At 36.6% G+C, this 23340-nt stretch overlaps 1 protein-coding gene across 2 annotated transcripts in view; it reads right to left on the bottom strand.

Moving 5' to 3' along the window:
- Nucleotides 1-23340, bottom strand: part of LOC5564068 — a 131627-nt gene that overhangs the window by 22225 nt on the left and 86062 nt on the right. For both annotated transcript variants that reach the window (XM_021848404.1, XM_021848405.1), the window contains one exon: nucleotides 2889-3162. In XM_021848404.1, the coding sequence (XP_021704096.1) occupies nucleotides 2889-3162 (274 nt within the window). The remainder of the gene's footprint in view (nucleotides 1-2888; nucleotides 3163-23340) is intronic.

Genomic DNA, 23340 nt, shown 5'->3' with positions numbered 1-23340 from the left:
AAATAGTTCAGTTGCTAATGTTATTCTTCTTCCGTTCAACTTATGCAGAAAATAGGTCCTTGATAAAAGCAGAATGCGCACTTCATAACTTAGATGAATCAGCTCGATGACAATGTTCATTCAGTACCACACAGATGGATGGCCTCATTTGCTCTCCCTTTAAAAAATCAATTACCGAGGAATAATGCTACTCAATTCGGCGTACAAAATAATCTCAAGTATTCTGTTCAACAGATTGAGACCGCTTGAAGAGTCCTTTGAGGAGGCATCCACAAATTACGTAACGCTCTAGGGGGAGGGGGAGTAGACTCAAGCGTTACGACGCATATAAAAAAAATAAATTTTTCATATAAAAAAGCGGGGGAGGGGGTCAACAATTGTCAATATTAGCGTTACATAATAAATTATCACACGTTCGTATATGATCCTTGGTATTGCGGACGATTTCGACATAATCGAGATTGATCGCCGAGCCGTGGAAGAGGCATACGTGCTTTTTAAAAGGGTTAAACGTTCGCGTACATGGTCGCACCGTGGGCCCATAGGTGATGTTGGTAGTGAGGTGGCGATACGTGGTGATATTTTTGAAGTAGTTGAGGAATTTGTGTACCTTGGGACTCTAGTGACTTGCGATAATGATGTTACCCGCGTGGTAAAAAGGCGTATTGCAGCTGTGAGTCTGTTTTTTATGGACTTCGTAACCAGCTAAAGTTCCGCAGCTTACAGACGAAGACCGAACTCGCGTTGTACAAGACATTAATTCTTCCGGTAGCTTTGTACGGCAACGAATCTTGGACGTTGAAAGAGGTCGAACGGAGAGCTTTTGGGGTCGCATGAATCACGAGTTATACCAAGTCTATAAAGAAATGGATATTGTTAAGCGTATAAAACACGGCAGGCAGCGGTGGGCTGGGCTTGTAACTCGCATATCGGAAGAACGTCAAGCTAAACTAATATTCAGCAGAGAACCAGGGAGAGGCCGTCGCCTCCGTGGAAGACCGCGCACCAGATGGCTTTTTGCAGTTGATGAGGATTTAAAGTCGCTTAACGTTCAGTGCGACTGGAAGCGATTGGCTCAGGACCGGTCTAATGGAGAAGGCTTCTTCATTCGGCGTAGATTAAACGCAATAGCAAGGAATGGTTGTCCATCAAGTATCAAGTAAGTACTCTCAATAATGTATTGTTCCGAAGATCTAATATCCGAATACGATAGAAATTCTATAGCCTGAGCAATTTACGTGGGTTATGGCTACGCATCAATCCCCAAGGAATTTTGGAATACCTCCGTATCCAGATGACCTGATCATCAAACAGATACAGATTCTAAAAATAGAAGCTTATAAAAAATGGTGTAGAAATATTCAGAAACAAAAAAGTTATCATGTTTTGAATATATTTTTGTTATGATAGAAAATGAAACTGCCGTTAGAGGGGTAAATCTAACTTAACCTAAATATATAACGCATTTATCGAGGCAGCAGAAGATAGATATTCTAAAATTGTTATTTTTGAACTTTGGCATTTGTTCCAATGTTTCAACAGTGGATATTCTATGTAACTGATTAGTACTATAACAGAGAGGAAGCTATACCAGATAATCATTTTCCAAATTTAATTTTGAATCCTCTGTAGAGCTATTTTTCTGGTATTACAACAGCTAGTCCATATTGGTATAGATGGTTTGACGATCAAAAACTTGTTCTTAAGATAAAGTTTAGATTTTCACTTCATTAGTGGAAAAAGGCATTTTATATAGGCGGCATCCACAAATTACGTAACGCTCTAGGGGGAGGGGGGAGTAGGCTCAGGCGTTACGGCTCATACAAAAAAATCAAAATTTTCATTCAAAAAGCGTTACGAAGGGGTAAAAAATGTTGAATTTTAGCGTTACGTAATTAACGGATGCTGCCTAGTTACATTTGGCTTGAATTCCCTTCAATGTAATTTTTGAAACTTGAATTTTCATCTAGCATGAGCCCTAGATACTTAACTTCATCTGACAAATTAACTACACCGTGTCCAATATATTCTCATACACTTTTTCTTTTCTTTGGTATAACTTTACTGAATGTAGGATAATCCAATGTTGTAGTATTTCATTGTAGTCTGGTAGTATCATACTAACGTAGAATAGCTTGTTTTATGAATAAGAAAAAATAATTGCTATGATAAGTGATGAAATGTCCATTGAAGTCGTGTTTTGCACTTAAAATGAATTTTTGTTCATATTGGTCTGGTTTACAAAGTGAAAATCAGAGCATTCACAAAAAAAGTTTCAGAAACTTCAAGTTAATCATATTGCGTTTTGAATAGATAAATATTGATAAAATTTGATAAATATATGTGCGATAACTGCAGATTGAAATTGGGCTCTGCCTATGAGCGTGCCGCTGGAAATATTTTTCGTAAATTCTTAAGTTGATAAAATAAGTTTATAATTGAAATATTTCCAAAATATTTCCTGTAGTGAATCAGTATTATAACCACTTTCAAAAATATTATCACCAATGATGTCAGTTAGACAAGCGCAAAGTAATGTTATCTTGAATTTGTATGAGAATATACTGGACACGGTGTAGAACACCTCCATCGTGACAACATGTCTACTTGAAGGTTTCAAATAAAGAGATTTTGGTTTATGTGGGAATATTATCAGTCGAATTTTGGAAGCATTAGGAGAAAGCTTCAATTTTTGCAAGTTTGAAAATAAAATAATATCCAAACTTTTTTGCAATCTACAGTGGTCACACTATTATGGGTCACCTTGTCACGAACATTAGTCACTCTGTTCTGCATGCATTTCAAATGGAAATGACTCATAATAGTGGGTGACGCATAATAGTGTTATCGAATTATCAAACATGTTTTCTTTAAAAATAATTTCATACCACTGCCATGAGTGCCGTCCGCATCTCATAGACCCAGACGTGCGTACAGCTCGATCCAAAACCGTGTATGATTGCCCTGGCCGTCACGTTTTCCAAGCTTCCGAATTTTTCGAAGATTTTTTGCGGTGCATAGCGATGCTTGACCGGTGTCGTTCCATTGGTTGCCTTCGAAGTTGTCGATTGAGTCGGAGCGGGTGTTGGCGGAGGTGGTGTCGTTCCGTTATTCGTTTTCGCTATCTCGTCGTAGAAAAACTCCAGGATGGGCTTTTCGCTTCTGAAAACATATCATAAGAAAAGAGAGATATGAAATTTTAGTTTCAACTTCTACTAGTTCTGGAATCGTTGGGTTAACAACTATTTAGCTAACATTCAATTGAACTGCGACTTCTTCAGCTCAACAGCAATACAACGCATTGAAAACATAAGTGACTTTGAAAGCGCGAGACCCATAAGATATTAAACTAAATTATTAAATCGAATGCAAATGTAGAGTATTTGTATGAAGCTCCATGTCAGAGCTATTTTCGTTTGAATCGGAGCTCCAGCACGGCTTCGTCAAAAAGCGATCAACGACAACTAACCTTATGATGTTCACTAACTTCCTATCGACAGAAATCGAAAAAAGGAGCCAAGTAGATGCCATATAGGGTGTCAATGCTAGTAATGGACCCCTTAGTAGCTGAAATTCATTCTCGACGCCTTTCCGCAATTATATCTCAGGCCGATATACGTTTTGTGGAGTCTAATAACAAGTTCAATGTCTTTACTTCACAGTACACCCATGCAACATACAAAATCATACGATTTTCCCAGAGAAATATACATTTGGAAAACTGTTTTCCGAATGCCTATTATGGACCCTCCCGGGGTCCATAATAGGATTGTTTCCAAATTTGACGTTGCGTATTATGGACCCTCCATTTGATTCCCATGTAATCCGGCTCGCTGCCGACGTGCCTATTATGGACCCACCTGGAAATGCGTATTATGGACCCTCTTGTGTGGTTTCATTTACAAAACTGTTCAAATATCTGTATTTATGCGCCTCAATCCAAATATTTTGCCTAAAACTGCTGACTAACAATGCAATCGAAATTCCCCCGGTGGATTTTCATAGGAATAAGGTTGCTTTGAGTGCTAATTTTGTGTTTTTCTGTAGGGGGTCCATAATACGCAAAGGGTCCATAACCGGCATCGACTCCCTACTTCGATTTCTCCAAAGCGTTCGACAAAGTGCCACACGAACTAGCAATAGCGAAGCTAAGACACTTGGGCTTTCCGGATTGGATAACGGAGTGGTTGCGATCGTATCTGACGCAACGCGTAGCATTCGTCAACATTAATGGCATACACTCTAGCGTTTTCTCTATTGCTTCTGGTTTTCCTTAGGGAAGCGTTCTGGGGCCACTGATTTTCATATTGTTTATAAACGACCTGTGCTTCTGACTGAAATCGGGAAAGCTGTTCTACGCTGACGATTTAAAAATATACAGAACTATAGCATCTCATCTGGATTGCTGTGCGATACAAGCAGATATAAAGGAACTCGAGCTGTGGTGCATGGAAAACGGCATGGAGTTGAACATCAAAAAGTGTAAGTCCGTTGTATTTTCCCGTCGACAATCATGCATCGAATTTGGATATTCGATTGGATCAGAACCATTGGAACGCGTTGAGTCAATCCGAGACTTAGGTGCTATTCTGGACAGTAAACGGCGGTTTAATGAACACGTCAATGCTACAACTGCGAAGGCGTTTGCAGCCTTAGGATTTGTTCGACGAAATGCTAACTGCTTCAAGGACATCTATGCTCTCAAGGCGTTATATTGCTCGCTTGTTCGTAGTATTTTGGAGTATGCTGTATGTGTATGGTCTCCACAACATACTACCCACATTATCCGGATTGAAAAGGTCCAGCGTAGCTTCATCCGCTTCGCCCTTCGGCAGCTGCCATGGTCGGATCCGTTTAACTTGCCTGATTACACGTCACGCTGCAGACTCATTGCTTTGCAAACACTTTCTTCGAGACGCAGTAACCTACAAAGGCTTTTTATGTTTGACTTGATCAGAGGAAATCTTGACTGTCCATCGCTCCTGCAAAATGTTTCGTTCTACGCACCAAACCGACATCTGCGACAACGTGATTTGTTGCTCATCAGACGGCATAGAACTTCCTATGGCTTCAACAATCCGTTATGTGTATGTTCTCGATTACACAGCGTAACAAAAATGACATTTTTGCGTGTCTCAAGTATCAAATTATGTGTCTCTAGTAGATTTGGGGTTGCTGAATCTGATGCCGTTCTCAGAAATGTTCCAGCACGTCACAATTTTTAGCTACAGATCGCCAAAGTTGCATAAAACATTGGTTTCATTGATGTTTACATAAAATTTAAACAATGATTTATCAAAAAATATTATGATCTAATTTACTAATCATGTGAAACAGAACCTTAACTTTCATTTCAGATATAATTTGATCAAAATTGCGCGATTAAATTGAGGTTTAAATCGATTTTTTCAACATGCTTCCAGTCTTCATACAAAATTCTTCGTTTCTCTTATATGGCAAAATACAATACTTTTCAAAAACAACAAAAAATAAGTTTTGAGCATCGGAAATATTATGAACATTGATGATAAGTATTGTTATACACATGAAGTTTGAGTTCTGAGGCAAATTAAGCAAATAAATTGCCATACAAGCTGGAAAACTTGCATGCAAGTTGGCTGAAATAGTCAAATTTAGCATTTTCAACAGCCACATCTCAAAAACTAGACGTGCTATGATATTTCTGTAAATGGCAATGGATTCAGCAACCCTCAATAAAGTAAATAGCGGAATTTTGGTGCTTGAGACAAAATCGTGTTCCGCAGTGTTATTCAATAGTGTGAGTGACTTGTTTGACTATAATGTATCCAAATCTGTGTTTAAAAGTAGAATTAGAGTTTTAGAGTAATAGACAGTCTGAGGAATCGTACTAGATTCAAGACAGTGAATAAATAAATAAAAAACATTTAAGGCTTTACCGAGTACCCCCGTTGGTTTGATCACATTTAATCTGAACACTTTTTAATTTGTACCCCGCTAATTTGCACATTGTTCAGATTAAAAATGGCTCAAACGTCATTTAGCTCCTGGAACGGAGTAGAGTGAAATGGAACACTGTGGAACGGAACGCAGAATCAAAACAAAACAGTGAAAGAAGTAACCAGAAACACGATTCAAGGGTGACTAGATGTTCAAATTAAAAATGAACCCCGATGGTTTGCATGAGAATTGCTATCTGGACTCCCTAAAAATAGGTGGCATGTTTCTGTTTGCTCGGGTGCTATCAGTTCAATCGAAGTTGGCGTCGAAACATCATGCACTCCACGAGCGTGTTGTACGGTTTTACGGTACGTGCCGAAAGAAAGGAACCCGGCCAACTTGCCCCAGTGCCGTCCCATTGAGGATTTTTTCGGCTCTCTCAGTACCTAATGTACACAAATAATTGGCGGCCTAAGGGCAATTTCACCGGTGGTCCATTTTTTGGTCCAAATTTATATCAAAAATGGACCTGTCAAAATTAAATAGACCAGTAAAAATAGACCAAACCGCACGCGCATGTACCGGTTGTTCTATTTTTTCCGATCCATTTCGAATATGATCAACAAAAACAAACAAATGGAATTGAATCAGCAAAATTCTAAAGTTAATAGCTGGAAGCTAGAATTTTTCAACTGATATTTACTTATAGGTGGAAGAGTTGCTGCTGTGGAAGAACGTCGGAGCAATTCCCGGTTGAACTCCGAAGGAACTTCCGAGGAATTGCTGGATGAAATTCAGGAGAATTTCGGGAAGAAAGGGATTCTGGGAGCCAAGCTAGAGGAACTCAGGAGGGATTTCAGGAGGAATTCTGGGGTATTTATCTGAAGATCTAGGGAAATTTTCGACGTAATACCAGAAAAGTTCTTAGAAGACTCCGGAGTATTTCTGAGGAATTACTGTAGCAACTCTGAAGAATTCCTCGAGCAACTCCGATACAATTCCTGGAAGAACAATGACGGGAATTTAAAGGAATTGCCAGTGGAGCTAATTCTGAAGGAATTCTCGGAGTAATTCTCAAGGAATTCTCTCAGGAACTCTGGAGGAATACCCGACAGAGCTCTGGAAGATTTCCCAGAGGAAGTCTGGATGAAGTGCTACATGGAGGATCTCTGAAAATATTCTTGAAGGAGTGCCAGAGGCAACTCTGAAGGAATCCTTAAGAAATCCCTGAAGGAAATCTTAGGAAATTCCTGGAGGAACTCCGGATGAATTTCAGGAAGAACTCCGGAGAAATTGGTTAGGGGACTCCAGAAGAGTTGCTGTAGGAATTACGGAGAAGTTCATGAGGAAACCCAGAAAAATCCTGGTGTAACTCTGGAGCAAATCTACGAAAAAAATCTACGGACAAATTCCCAAAGCAACTACGAAGGAAGTCCAGGAAGATACCCAATTGAAATCTGGATGAACTTCGGAGGAAATGCTAGATATAACCAGAAGAATTGCCGAATGAACTCCGAAGAAATTTCCGGAGCAACTCAGGAGAAATTACCGGAGAAGCTCCGAAAGAATTCCCAGAGGAACTCTGAATGAATTTACTGAAGGAATTACAGGAAGAATTCCCGGAGGAAATCCCCAGAAAAGTTTCTGAAAGAAATCCTTGGAGATGTTTCTGGTCTCGAGTGTCATTAGTTGCTGAACAACAGCTTAATCAACTGAACTGTGTTAGAGAGTGATTTGTTCAACACTTATTCAGCAAAAATGTTTATTGAGGAAGAAATCTGCGGAGCAATTCCTGGAGAAAATCCCCGAAAGTATTACTTAGACAAAATTCATCAAATTTCCGTGGAGAAATTCTTGGTGCAAATCCTCAAATGAAGATTTTTTAATGAAATCTTTGAATGAATTTCTATTGGAAATACACGGGGGATTCTTTGGGGAAATACCCAGAGGAATTGTTGGAAATTATCTTCGGAAGAATTTCTGAAGAAAATCCCCAGAGGAATTGCTTGGGTATATCCCCGAATTTTTGTAGGAAATTCCTGGAGGAAATAAGAATTTACTGAAAAAAAAACGCCCTAAGATGTTTCTGGAGAAAATGCCAAAAGGAACCCTATAATGAAATCCCCGGAGGAATTCCTGGAAGAAAATTCTCGGGGGAATTCTAGAAAAAAATATCAGGGAATATCTAGATATCCCCGGGATATCCCTGAAGGAAATTCTCGGAGGAATTTCTGGAGAAAATTCCTGGAAAAAATCATGGAAGAGATTCTCGGAGGAACTTCTGGAGAAAATCTTCGCAAAAATTTGTGATGCGAATCTTCAGAAAAAAAATTCTGGAAGTTCTTGTTTTCAACATCTGATATCGCAAAATCTCTAAGGGCATCTTCAAAGCTTTGGAAATGTGATTTGGATGTTTCCTCTTCTTTCTGGCGTTACGTACCAGATGAGAAAGAGCCGGTGCAGGATCTCTTTGTTATTAAAATCATAGATAAATTGAAAGATCTCAGTAAATAACTGTGAAAGAAAAAATCCTATGTTAACTATGAAAGTTCTCATAAGAACAGGTTCTGCTAGGGAGAAGGTTCTGTCTCATTTGGTACGTAACGCCAGAAAGGAGATGAAACATCCGAATCACATTTCCAAAGCTTTGAAAATGCCCTTAGAGATTCTGCGATATCAGATGTTGAAAACAAGTGAGATACAGAACCAGTAGATCCAGTAGATATTGTAAACATTCTCATCAGAGTGATTAACAATTCATAGTACATCCAATAAGCTTGGAAACAATTATTTTAAACTATAACGGAGATTTGTGATCAAGTATGGATATGTTTAAAACATTTTTTTATTAAATAATAAGTTAAGTTGCGTATAGATATTGATGCCCACAAATTCAATATGTTCTGAAGATCTTGAGATCATCAATATTCATAGCAGTAAGCTCTTTGAGCCATTATGGGTAGGTACGAGAAAGTTTCAAGAGAATTTGGTTAGTATAGACTGTAGTAGATTTGGTAGATCATAAGGACCTGAATTCCAGGATGATTTGGATGACTTCCAACATCCAATTTCTTGTCAAAATTTGTAGGCACGTCTGTTAAGGCTTAGTGAATTCTGTAAGCCAACAAACGTAGACATCAATCGCTAATAAAACTTATGAACCTGTGTTGATTATGGCAAAATTCTAGAATATTCTGGAGGCCTTAATCTTACTTAAGGTTAATTATAAATTTTAAAAATATCCTGGACCTTCGTAACTCCCGTCACTTATGAAACTACAACTAATAGTGAAGCAATCCTCAAAATTTCATTAGAAAATATGGAGTTATGCTCAAATACGAGCAATTTGAATTTTGATGTCATGGGTTAAATAATTAAAACTTGGACACAAAGTCTCTGTGTTCATCGCTAGCTTTTCAGGCGAATCCTGACCTCACACCTCTTCCAACCTTCACCTCCGTTGTACTTATGAGGGTGTCGCTGGATCAGTTGTCTCTCATTAAGTAAGTGCTACAGCAACATTTCCTTCCCCTATCCCATGTTACGGTAAAGATGGGCGTGGCCGGGAATAACAATATTCGTGCTTTTGGTAGCATTGTTCACGATTGGGCCAAGGTTTACTCCCCAGTCTTGTTCCTGAAAGCAGTCTGAATGAGATTATCAAATAACACATGAATATTGCTAGTATCCAATCTACGAAGTATACCGTAACGCTAATATGTCTGGAGGAATTTCAAAATAAAATCCCCGGACAAATAGCTGCTGCAAATCCCTAGAAACATTCTCGGAGGATATCTCTTGATGAACTCTCTGAAAAAAAAAATCGGGAGAAAATGCCTGAAATCTCCTGTACGAAATCTTCAGAGGAATTCCTGGAGAAAATACATACCTGAAGGGATTCCTGAAGCAAATCCCCGGATGAATTTTTGAAAGAAATCCTCAGATGAATTCCTGGTAAAAACCCTGGTAGGCACATCGGAGTAACTTCGGTAGAATTCCTGGAAGAGCTCCTGGAGAATCCATTAACCGGGCATTCCCGGAAGATTCCCCGGAAAAATAATCTGATGATTTCTGGAGGTGTCTATGAATTGATTGTTTTCAGCCTTCCTTCTTAAATCTCCTTTTTTAACTTCGTAGAGTGCAGACTATCTAGTTTGGCTGTTTCAGGCAGAAAAATCCGAACTGGTAAAGAAACATGTGTCAAACTAGATTTGGAACAGCTCAAATCTTGGTCCAAATCCGAGCATAAATGGACCAGACAGTAAGCCTGTTCCAAAAAATAGACCAGAAAACTGGTACCGTGATCCGGGGTTTCATTGATAAGTGGGGTAACATTGATCGGAATGATTCATCTCGTAAAAAGTTCGTATCATCATTTATTGATGTAACATTTTCAAATCATGAAAGGTGCTTCTCTATCTCATATTCGATATGAACGAGGAAAATTTGGCACCCACTGAAAATTTGCTTCGCCAAAAACGATTCCGTTGTCAAAACTTTTATAAATATGCTCAATTAGGTAACATTAACGAATTACTGTTGAGAATGTAGAATTCTCTCAGGCAATTGGCTACCTTTAGGCGTATTCCGTGGTTCGAGGTGTTATTAATTTTGAAATAACTCAAAAAGTAAATGACTTGTAAGCGTTTGGTCTACATATTCGGCTTCAGGGGCCATGATTTAAGTAAGTAACGACATTTTCAATATAACCTAATGTTGTTTACATAGGAGATCAGTGTTACCCCATATAAACTAAATCAAAAAGTCGCTCAAAACATTTTTTCAAACATGCTTAAATCTTCAAAAAAACCAAAATACTGTATATAGTCATGAGCCATGGGTGGCAGTACTTGTTTTAAAAATATAACATTGACATCATTTGCATTTTTCAACTAATTATTTAAGAAATATTAAAAAAAAATTATCAATGTCACCCCGGATTACGGTATAAAAAAATTGGAACATCATTTGCAACACTGGTGCAAGCTCCAATTTTCAACATGGTCCAAAAATTAAGACCAAACCAGCGATTTGGACCACTGTTGAAGTTGCCCTAAAGATACGAAACTCGTACTGTTGATCAGGGCCCCTTCTTCAATATTCATTGACGTTTTTTTAGAAAATAAACATGCTTTAAAAAAATACTGATTTCGTTGAATTAAAACTTCTTTAAACTGATTTTTTTTTCGAGCGCCCTTTAATTTATTTTCAATGTTCCCTCAATACTGAAAATTGACTCTTGCGCGGTCCATAAAAAAAAATCAAAAAGTCTTCTTCTTTCATGATTTGTTGAGAACCAAGGATATTTGTTTAACGTGGTTGAACCGAGTTTTTTATGCGGTGCATATCCTCCGCGTAAAAATCGCTGACTGTATATAATAAATTATAAATATTATTCGAAATCAATCGTATCGTAAGATACGAATGCTTGTTTTAAGAGCATAAAATAAAAAAATATTTAATACAGAACGCAAACATAATCTAATTTTCTCAAAAAATATATCAGTTTCTACTGTATCAATAACTTCCTCATCCTTATTATGAGAAATGCACAAATAAACAATACCATGAGAAGCCAAAAAAATATCCAATTCTCCAGTTCGGGACTCAAACCCGCCACCCTCAACGTGTTCTTGCTGCACACCTACGCGTTTGACGCTACGGCCATTTGATACTCCAACCAGGTGTCAATGTCCTCAAATAGGCCCAGTTCATGGCTTTGGAGATGTAAATCTGCGCCACGAGATTGAGTACCACTTTTATTACGAATAGCCACACGACCTGTCTGCTTCCTGTATCTCAGATGGAGTTTATTCACCGCACTGTCACACGTAATAGGGTAATAAAGTGTGGTTCGTGGCAACTGCGGCTAAAGCTTGCATTTTATTTCAGATACTCAACTATCTTACAACTGTTTAATATAGCTGTGATAAAGACATTTACGTTTTTTTCTTTTTCAGCATGTATTAATGCGGTTATAACGTAGGCGCGAAAAAAAAACTGGCTAAAATTATGATCCAGCTATCGCTCTCTTGAAAATATATGTGAGAGACGAGTATGATTGGAAACAAATCGCGAAATCGCAACAAGGGGTCGACAAAAACGGGTTCACACTGTGTTTGAAAAATGAAACATAGTAAGCAACATTCTAGCAATTGTAATTGTAATTTTCAATATGCAATATGAAATAAATGCTTGTACGGATTCAATTAAGAACAATAGTTCTTCTTCTTCTTTTTCTTCTTTTTGACATTAACGTCCTCACTGGGACAGAGCCTGCTACTCAGCTTAGTATTCTTATAAGCACTTCCACAGTTATTAACCGAGAGCTTTCTTTGCCAAAGTTGCCATTTTCGCATTCGTAAATCGTGTGGCAGGTACGATTATACTCTATGCCCAGGGAAGTCCAGGAAATTTCCATTACGAAAAGATCCTGGACCGACCGGGAATCGAACACAGACACCTTCAGCATGGCTCTGCTTTGTAGCCGCGGACGCCACTAACAATACGTGTTACATTGGAATACGGATGGTCGTTCCGAACGATTTGATCATTGGAGTAGATCCTCAGTTATTTTTGGATGAATATAAGTAGGAATACATGGAAAACCCCTCACGATTCTGCTTGACAAACCTCTGCTTAGAAAAATACTTGAAGGTGTCTTCAAAAAAATTCCTTGAAAAAAAAATTCAACACCGCCACCGCTGAGAAGCAGGCTCTGTTACAATAGGAACGTGACACCAGAAAGAAGAGAAAAAGAGAAGAAAATAAACAGCAACTGATTTGATATTCACTCACAGAAGACTTCGTACCATGTCGGTGATGCATCTCATAACGCTGCAACATAACTACAGTTAACATTGATTATGACTATCTTACGGAAGTAGATGACGTCACACTTCACTTATGCAACACCCGACGCCTCCAGTTCTTGTTAGCACTAGGAAGGTGTGAATTGGTCCATATGTACATTCACATTCACCGAACGTGAAGTGTGATCCAATAGACTAAGAGTAAAAGTAACACTTGTACTAATCGATGGCGCAGTACGGATTTATCACACTTGCACTTTCTTTCCATGTTGTGGGGTTGGAAAATAGAAGCAAATCAAATGGTTCATATATTATGTTAATATTTTTATTATAAAACAAATCTATTCCACAATTGAAAGGTGTTTTCAGTGATACAACAACAAAAGTAATAAGTTTGAAATCAATTGACTGCCCGAAAAAAAACCCTGAAAGCTGAAAATCTCTATAACATGGTCAAAAAATAAATGACTGCCAAAACTCGCATAGTCGACGTTAGCGCCAACGTGACAAAATTGAGGGGCCCAAACGCAAAAGTGTTTAAGTGAAATTTTGGTGGGTTAGGTTAAATATACTAAACAAATCTACTGTTTTCAAGCTTTCCAATGATATTTTAAGGACCTTCCTTAGCCGAGTGGTTAGAGTCCGCGGCTACAAAGTAAAGCCATGTTGAAGGTGCCTGGGTTCGATTCCCGGTGCCGGTACGCCATGGTGGGGTAAGTGGATCACCAATAAAAAAAATCTGTTCTCAAACAAATGCGGTGTAATTATGTATAGCAAGAATGATATTACTCTCGTTCTTGTTATTGCTAGTGCTAGTAATGTTACATTTTCATACTTTTAAATTAAAAAGTATCTTTTTTTAAGCAAAATATAATGAAAAATTTGTATACATTATTTCACACTAATTCGAACAAAAAAAAAACAGCATTGTAACTAGAACAATTTGGCAAAAATTCATCCATTTATACACATAAGTTATACAGAAATATTTTAGGATTTTTCCTAACGATGTTTTCGAAAAACACTCGTAGTTTAAAAATTAATATTAAAATATTAGTTACATTTACCTTTGAATAACGAACTGAAATCCTTCTATTCTATTTTTGAATATATTTGTATCATCTGTCTAGAATAATTTATATCGTCAAACGAATATGCTTTCAATTGGAAAATTAGTATATATTGCTCTTTTGCAACTCAGCTTAGATAAACCACGAAAAGTTTCGTATGAATTTTAAAATTTTTATTTTTTATATATTTTTTTATACCAGAATGGTTAAACAAACTTTTAGGTGGAATAATTCAAATTTTCTATGGTCAGACAAATTTAAGCTGGGAATGAAAAAAGTTAAAAGAAAACAATATTTGCGGATATTAAAACTTAATTAAATTCTTGTAAGCAGTCGGCCAATAAATGATAATAATACTTGATCCACTTACCCCACCCCATTAAAAAGTAGGGGTAAGTGTGTACCATGTATAATATATCTGTATTTATTTATAAAAATCACATTTTTTTCATTGTGATTCATTCAATTAGAACTGAAATGCTCACCATGTGTCGAAAAAAGTAATAGTTGTCGATTATAGTCAGAGATACAATGAATTTTTGATTGATGGAAAACAATTTTAAAATTAATTATTTTTTGTAGCTAACAAGTTTGCTTGTGTTAGTGTACGTGTAGTACCAGTTTTGCAATAGTATCAGTGTGGGCGTAAGAATATTACCTAAAACGAAGCAATGGTGCGAAAACATTCAACATATTTAACCTTTCAGTCGTCGCGCGGTTTGCCAACGTAAGAACCACCACGCTGCTGTTGTGAATAAAAGCGAGTTTTTTTCAACAGTTTTGTACAAAATACAACAGCGCGACGACTGAAGTGTTAAGAATTTATGCTTAATATTGACGAATGATCCACTTACCCCATTGATACACTTCCCCCACTGTACCTTAATCCTATTATAAATTGAAAACGAGTCTTGTACAGGTTTGGCACCGTCAAGTGCCCCGGGAGAACCTCGTTTCTTCTTCTTCTTTCTGGCGTTACGTCCCCACTGGGACAGAGCCTGCTTCTCAGCTTAGTGTTCTTATAAGTACTTCCACAGTTATTAACACTTCAGTCGTCGCACTGTTGTATTCTGTACAACAGTGGTGAAAAAACATCGTTTATCGTACACTGCATCAGCGTGGTGGTTCTGACGGTGGTAAACCGCGCGACGACTGAAGGGTTAACTGAGAGCATACTATGCCAATGACCATTTTTGCATGCGTATATCGTGTGGCAGGTACGATGATACTTTATGCCCTGGGAAGTCGAGAAAATTTCCAACCCGAAGAGATCCTCGACCGGTGGGATTCGAACCCATGACCCACAGCTTGGTCTTGCTGAAAAGCTGCACGTTTGCCGCTACGGCTATCTGGGCCCCTCGCCCCTCGGGAGAACCTCGCATAGGGAACATTTCGGTTTTGACACCGAAACATATCATGCGACGACTCATTCTTCATATATTGTCGTGAATTGGACAACTGTAGGTTGTGACCGCTCACTTTTAGGTCACAATAAAATATTTGTTGGAAAGGCCAGTTAGAAGTTTAGCTCAAAGATTTTGTTATTTATGTAATGTGCCGTATTAAAAATTAAATGTCTAAATTTGAAATAAATGTCTGTCTCCATCATTTATTGATGTTTGAGTGACGTTTATTTCATATTTAGTAGCTCCTTGGTTGATGTCTTCTTAGAATAATTTTAATTTGTTTATTTTGCTCACTCCGATAGTAATTTATTTATTTATTTATTTATTTATTTATTTATTTATTTATTTATTTATTTATTTATTTATTTATTTATTTATTTATTCATTTAGCTATTTATTTGTTTATATGTTCACTTTTCGTTATTTTTTTATTATTTATTCCTATATATACACATTTATTTATTTATTCAACATATTTAATTTTCACATACATTTACTTATTTAGATTGTTTATTTTATTTTATTTTTCATATTAACATATTTATTTACAAAATATTAAAATATGCGGAAACAAGTGTTAGGGATTTTGAATTCTGTTAAGGCTAAGCATGCAGCCAGTTTTGTCGGAGTGAGAGTGTAATTTAGTATAAGATATCAACCAAGCCCCTTTAGAGTGTAAGTCTCCGTCGGTCATCATTCGTCGTTCTTCGTGTCTCCGTCATCATCATGATCATCGTCTGGACTTTGACCGTGAAATATGCGAATTCGTCATGGGCTATAAATAGACTCCACCAACTAGGGTCAAGTCTCTTTTTTGATTATCGAAGTCCGGAGGAGCGACGTTAGTGACGACCCGCGAGTTAGAACGCTAATTTAGAACTAACCGCGAAAAGTTCCGAGTGCGTATTATTGCGCGAAGTTCAAATCGTAATTACATTGAACTAAACGGTGTAAAGTCGATAATTTAAAACTTATAAAACTAAACACCTAAAACAAGTTAAAAAGTTAGTACGGGTTAATTAAAGGACACACCACGAACGATTAGACGAAAGCACCAAAGTGAAAGTTATTTCTAGTCGCGCTAGTCCTTGATTAACAAAACCGTACACTGTGGTCAAGCGAGCCGTGGTGGACTTTGAACGCTGCAGTGTGAACGTTATAGTGGTCGAACGGACAATATGAGTGACGAACAATGAGAAGTGATTTGTCCGTTCAAAAAGGTGCATGGTCGCTTGACGAAGACCACTAGAAGACATTAGTGCACTTTTCGGTACCGCTCCCCGGACTGTGGAACAGTGGCCTTACGTTACACTGGCCTGGTCGTCTCGGTTCGTTCGATCCCTTGTTAAGTGTGGGATTCGCGATGTGAATCGAATGGTTAAGCCCAAAGAAGAGAAGAAGAACATTAAAAGAAGAATAAGAAGAAGAAAAAGAAGAAGCCCAGGAGGAAGGCCCACAAGGAGTTCCAGAGAAGCTGCATGTCGACCAACCCAACGATCGGCCGCAACGGTGAGCGCTCAATAGTTTGTCCAATAAATGGTTAACCAAAGTTATTTACTGTTTTTCTTTGATTTAATTAATAAATAATTATGTAAGGCCTGCTAAACCTTGACTGTGTGTTCGTTAATTTATTGTGTAAAGAAAATCTTGTTTCCGCCATTTTGTAATTGTATTGTCCGCCTTGCCACCAAATATTCACGGGAAGATTGTCCGGGAGCACCATTTGAAACGACCCTGAAAAGGTGTGTTGTTAACCCCTGTCCTATAGGTTTTCCCATAACAGGGGTTCCCACCACGCTTTCATATAGTATCAAGGTTTAAAATGGGTATTTGACTTTAGTTGCCACTTTTGGGACCACCGGATGTCCCCAAGGAAACTTTTAATTAGGGACAATTAGAGTGGAACTACAATACATATCGTGTGACGGCTCATTATTCATGTCCTGTCATGAATAGGTTCACTTTAGACTGAAAAAGGCTAACTTTTGGTACCATTGAAGTTCCCGAGGGAATCTATCATTGGGAACATTGTTTAAACACAAAAATAGATCATAACTATATACTATAAACTGAAAGTGGATTTTTAAGTAGAATAGCCACTATTGAGACCACTCAGGAATTTCCGGTGGCCACAAAAGCGGCCACTTTAGTTAGACATCCATTTTCAGTCTACAGTTACCCTAATCATGACTAGACATGAAGAATGAGCCATTGCATGAGACTTCACATTTTATTTAAAAAAAATCCTTAAATTGAAATCCAATCTGGATTCACTACCGGCATCAATTCCAGGAATCTTGTTTTTTTTCTGAACCGATATAATTACTTGGCACACCAATCGCTCAAGAATTTTTCATCTTGATCTATGTGCAGTAATTTTAAACGATGTTCTTGTCAAGAAGACGGATTATCAACGGTATCCGGAGGCAGTGGCGCAACGAAGGGGGGGGGGGGGGGGGTTTGGGGGCCAAATACACCACCCCCCAAAGCAGAAATATTTATGTGACTGACAATACTGCAACAGTAGGTTGTATTAACGGTTATATTTTTCTGAGTTGTGACATTATTTTTAATAGACCCCAAAGAGTTTCATAAAAACCTAATTTTCTCACTTTTACTGATAAATACAGTGCAGGCTTTTGACGAGATGTTTTTCAAACAAACTAATAGATGTATTGGAATTCTCAACTGTTGATTCCGAAGCTTCAGCAATCTTATAGATGATACAGCATTTAGGTAAATTTTACGACCTTCACAGCACGTGACTTGATGGAGAAGCATTTCTATTGTGTTCAATGATTACGGAAAAATCTAAGATCTAGAAAAGCTCAAAGGGGATGACGATTTACATGCAATGCAAAATTTCTTGTCCATGCAGTAAGATTTAATAATTCCTTATCCTACAGCACCAAAACATGCTGAATCAGTTTTCTGAAATAATGCAAAAAAAGCAAGGATGAAGAGAAATCGCTGAATGCAGATAAGTTGTAATGAAAAATCAATGTCGATATATTTGTCTACAAGCTGGGAATGCTTCAAAGATCATTCCAATCGTTGAAAAACTTGAAAACGTTTATAAGGAATAAAATATTCAAAAAGTGATTTTAACGCTTTCATGTTTTTTTTTTCTAATGTAATGTGCATTTAAATAAAACTATAAGCGAAGGTACAGTTTTGGAATTTTCAAGCAATCAGAATGTTTAAATTTCATATGAACTTTTTTAACCATTCATATCTAAAACGTAAAATCTATACTAATTTTTATTAGGTATAAAATATCTTGTGGAAAACGAAGCTACTTTCATTCACGACAGGAGTATTTTGGAAAATTATGGGGCAGACGCTCCCTTAGTGGAGGTAGCTCCAATAGTAGAGGTAGTGTGTTTTGGCATGTTTCGCACAAATAAATGATTATGTGATATTTTTGTATGATGTGCGATGCAAAAATGATACAAGTAATCGAATAATGTTCATGAAATTTAACTTTAAAACTATTTAAAACAATTATTTTGCTAAAAATTTTTGCTCCTTTGCGCCTACAGTGGTGCATTAGTACCCATATTTGAGGGTCCCATAAGAAATCAATGGTTGGCGCCACTAAAGGAACCATTCTTGAAACATACCTCCACTAAAGGAATATTGTTCCTATTATTGGCGCAAGGCTGTTTTGCAGGGAAGTTTCAAATGAATCGTTTTTATACATTTGAATGATAGAAGGATTAGAAATCTATTGACTGATACGTTAAAAGAATATATTTCATGATTTTATTTATTTATTTATTTATTTTGACGTCATTTTGTAGACCATTCTAAATTACATTGTGTTCTTAATATCTATGTGTTTATATATTATAAATTTGTTGAGTATACTCGATTCATAATACATTCCTCAGTTACTATTGTTTTGTATATCAAAAAAGTATTTTTTCAGTTTTGTTCGAGACATGTTAACATCAATCATTTCACAATGCTGATTATATATAGTCATCATCTGATTCAACGGACTAAATTTAGCGTAATTCGTGCGATGATGACCTACTGTAAACAAGTAACGATTGCGCAAGTGACGAGTTGGAGTATAAAAATTCAGTTTTGAAAGTATATCAGCAGAATCAATGCGCTGTGAAACAAAATCGTTAACAAAAGAAACCATAGCATAATCACGACGCACTTTCAGTGATTTCATATTGATAAGCATGAATCGTGATTCATATGATGGTAGAGGAAGTACTGACCAGCCTAAATTACGTAGTGCGTATAATAAAAACTGCTTTTGTATCGATTCTATGCGTTCTTCATGTTTTTTTGTGTAAGGTGACCAAACAATACTACAATATTCTAATATTGATCTTACATATGCAACATAAAGTATTTTTAATGTGTAAGGATCACGAAAGTGTTGGCCAAATCGTTTTATGAAATTGAGCATATTTCCTGCTCTATGAATTATTGCATTATAGTGATCTACAAATGATAGTTTTGAGTCTAAGATAACTCCTAAGTCTCTTATTTTATCACATTTATTTACATGTTCGTTTCCTAAAACAATAGACATATTTGGTGTGGTTCGTTTTCTGCTATAACTTATGAGGTTACATTTCTTTATATTCAATTCCAATAAAATTTTGCAGCACCACGTGTAGAAAATTTGTATCTCATTCTTAAAAACATTATGATCGTCATCATTCCTTATTTCTAGAAATAGCTTCATGTCGTCAGCATATATAAGGACCCTCAGTTTGTTTAGAATATAAGAAAAGTCATTAACATATAAAATAAAAAGAAGAGGGCCTAAGTGTGAGCCTTGAGGTACTCCAGATGTAACATGTATTGGATTTGATCTTTTCCCATTGAATTTTACTATTTGCTGACGGTCGTTTAAATAGGACTTGATCCACTTAAGGAGACTCATTTCGATTCCCATTTTTTCAAGCTTGAAAGTCAACATTGGAATGTCAAGTTTATCAAATGCTTTACTAAAGTCAGTGTAAAGAGCTTCTACGAAGTAACCTTTATCCATTGCACTCAGTGAGTAACTTACAAATTCCAGAAGGTTCGTAGTGGTCGAACGACCTTTAAAAAAGCCGTGTTGAGCGTTTGTTATACGATTTTTTATTTGGGCAAACATATTTTTGTTTACAATTGACTCGAAAAGTTTTGGAATACATGACATAATAGCAATACCGCGATAATTTCGAATGTCCGATTTCTTACCAGATTTATATATTGGTATGAGGTATGATTTTTTCCATACCTTTGGAAATTGGCCAGTTTGAAGAGACATATTGAATAACCAAAATAATGGAGTTGTGAGTTCAGTTGCTAAGTTTTTTATGAATCCGGATGGAATTTCATCTGGCCCTGATCCTTTAGTGGCGTCCAAATTTTTAAGACCAAACAAAATGTCTTGAACATTTATAGAATTAACGCCAACATCACTCGGAATGTCAGCAAAATGTGAAAAGTAAGAATAATCTCGATCGTTTTCCGAAAATGTTGTATAATTTTCTTGAAAAAAATTTGCGAAAAGATTGCATATATCTTCAGAATTATTTCCTACTTTTTCATCCAAAGTCATTGTTGATGGAAAGTTGCACGATTTGAGTTTAGTTTTAACTTAACTGAAAAAATTCTTTGGACATGACTATTTCATTTTCAGTTTTTATGTTGTACTCGGTAAGTGCTGTAGAAATGGCTAAATTGAGTTGGTCGCAAATAACCAAATATTTTTCTAAATCGTCTGGTTTTTTTATATCTTCTGTAAACTTTGTGAGCTTTTTGTTTTCGATTTTTCAAATTTATGATTTGCTTGTTGAACCAAATTGGATTTTTTGAGTTGTGATTCCTTCGTCTCTTCTTAACAGGTACTTCCTCCCTAATGGTTTCCCACAATAAATTGTAAAAGATCTCTATTGCACATTCAATATTATTTTGATTTCTCAAAACAGATTGCCAATTTGCGTTATCTAATTTTAATCTAATATTAGTATAATTGGCTCTACTATAATCGAAAATATTCTCATACACATATTCGTGAGGAGTATGATAAATATGCATAAACATTGCCGAGTGAAACGCTTCATTTTTCCATAATGGTGAAATTGACTCACTTACACAGAAATCTTCATGCATATTTGTCAATAAAAAATAACAAAAACAGTTTTGTTTATTTTTTACGTGATTCATTTGATTAAGGCCTAAGGATGCAGTTTTGTCAAAAATAAATTGCAAAGTTTCGTTACTATTGGCAATAAATTTTCTTACATGCTTTAGTTTATTCAAGAGTATATGATTGTCGAATAAAGTGTCATTTTGTATCAATTGACTTCAAAACAAGCCTGATGTTATCAGAAAGATTCAATAGAAACGTGGAAACGAATGTTCTTTGTTTCAGACTCATTATGCCAAACGACCATTATGCCAAATGACCTACCACCCATACAAGATGGCATGCCTAGAGCAAACGAGAGAAACTGAAATTTGTAAATGTTGTTGTTGCGTCCTTCGTTAACATATACAATTTTTTCTGCTTACCAAACTAGATGATATTTTGGCGTTTGAAAGCTACATTAAGCTTGGGGACGGACCTGGTGTAGTGGTTAGAACACACGCCTCTCACGCCGAGGACCTGGGATCGAATCCCATCCCCGAGATAGTCACCAAAAATTTCAGTGACGACTTCCTTCGGAAGGGAATTAAAGCCGTTGGTCCCGAGATGAACTAGCCCAGGGCTAAAAATCTCGTTAATAAAGATAAAAAAAAAAGCTATATTAAGGATCCCATCAATTTTGATTTTCCCTATGCTGTTTTGATACAGATGTTTTTTTTTCCGTGCGTTCTCTTATATTGGAACTTTTCAATCAACGTCTTCTTTTTAATCGGCTGTCCGAAGTAAATACATTAACATCGTAATATTTGGTAACCTTTTTTTTAGAGAAGTTGCATGATTTGGCCATGATAATAGCATTTAACGCTTTGAGTATAGTGTTTCTTGAATTATCAGCACGTTCTGATGTTCTAGGATAATTGTGAACCTTGTATAAGTATAGCTACCTAAAGATAAAACACAAATTTAATCTCTAATGAGAAACTTTTCACTTCCCCCACGTGATTAGAAAATTGACAGTTTTTCAATTTAGTTATTTCTAGGTCTATGTAGAATTAATTCTAAAACTTTTTTTTATTGTGGTTCAAAACTATCAGAGAGGACAACTTCGAAATGGTACAGACAATTATTTTCCTCAACTTTTTTCCACTGAAAATATTAAAATAAGATTGCACGCCGCCAACTTGTTACGGAGTGATAGTTGGTAGGTTAACTATATTTCGCTCTATTATGCAATAAAGGCTGAAAAATCTCAGAAATTTCTTACCTATCGTAATGTTCTCAATGGCCTCAAAGGTTTACGCATGAGTTTAAAACGTTAATTCACATATTCAGTAAAATATACCAATTATTTTGACTTACCCCACTTACCCCACTTACCCACTTGCCCCGCGGTACCTTATGAAAAATAAGTACAGGTGAACTATAATCAGCTTAGTATGTGGCTCTTTCTGGCTTGTTATTTTCTTCTGATCATGAAAATGCGTGAAGGTTGATGTTTAAATATTAAGACGCCTGGAATGTGTTTTATAGGGTGTCCCAGAAAGTATGGGCACGACTGTACCATACTGCCATTTCAAGAGAAGATTTAAAATTTTGAGCGTTATTTTTTCGCTACCTGTTCGTTGATGGTGTTACATTTCTGGAACCTCTTCTTATCAGTTTTGCACAAATCGCGTTATTTCTGAGCGACATTGTTGTACGAAATTTGTGCCGAGTTGTAAATAACGTAAAATATAAATCTGACAAAATATATTTATCATTGCCGATACAATAAATATTCAGATTATCACTAATTTTATTGGATATTAAAAACTTAAGTATTTGAAATGTGAATAGAAACTAGAAAATCGATTTCAGCTGTGGTCGATTTTTGACAGGGTCGAAACCATTGCCTATCCAAAATTATAGACATTTGACATAAGTAAATTTGAAATGAAATATTTTTTTATATAAAAATAATACCTGAAAAGCTATGATTTCGTGAAGTTATCGTATGTGGAGAGAAAAACTAGCGATTTCTTAGA

Source organism: Aedes aegypti, chromosome 1 (genome assembly GCF_002204515.2).
Source record: "Aedes aegypti strain LVP_AGWG chromosome 1, AaegL5.0 Primary Assembly, whole genome shotgun sequence".
Classification (NCBI taxonomy): domain Eukaryota; kingdom Metazoa; phylum Arthropoda; class Insecta; order Diptera; family Culicidae; genus Aedes; species Aedes aegypti.
Note: the sequence above shows the minus strand (reverse complement) of the source record. Positions and strands in the feature narration are given on the sequence as shown.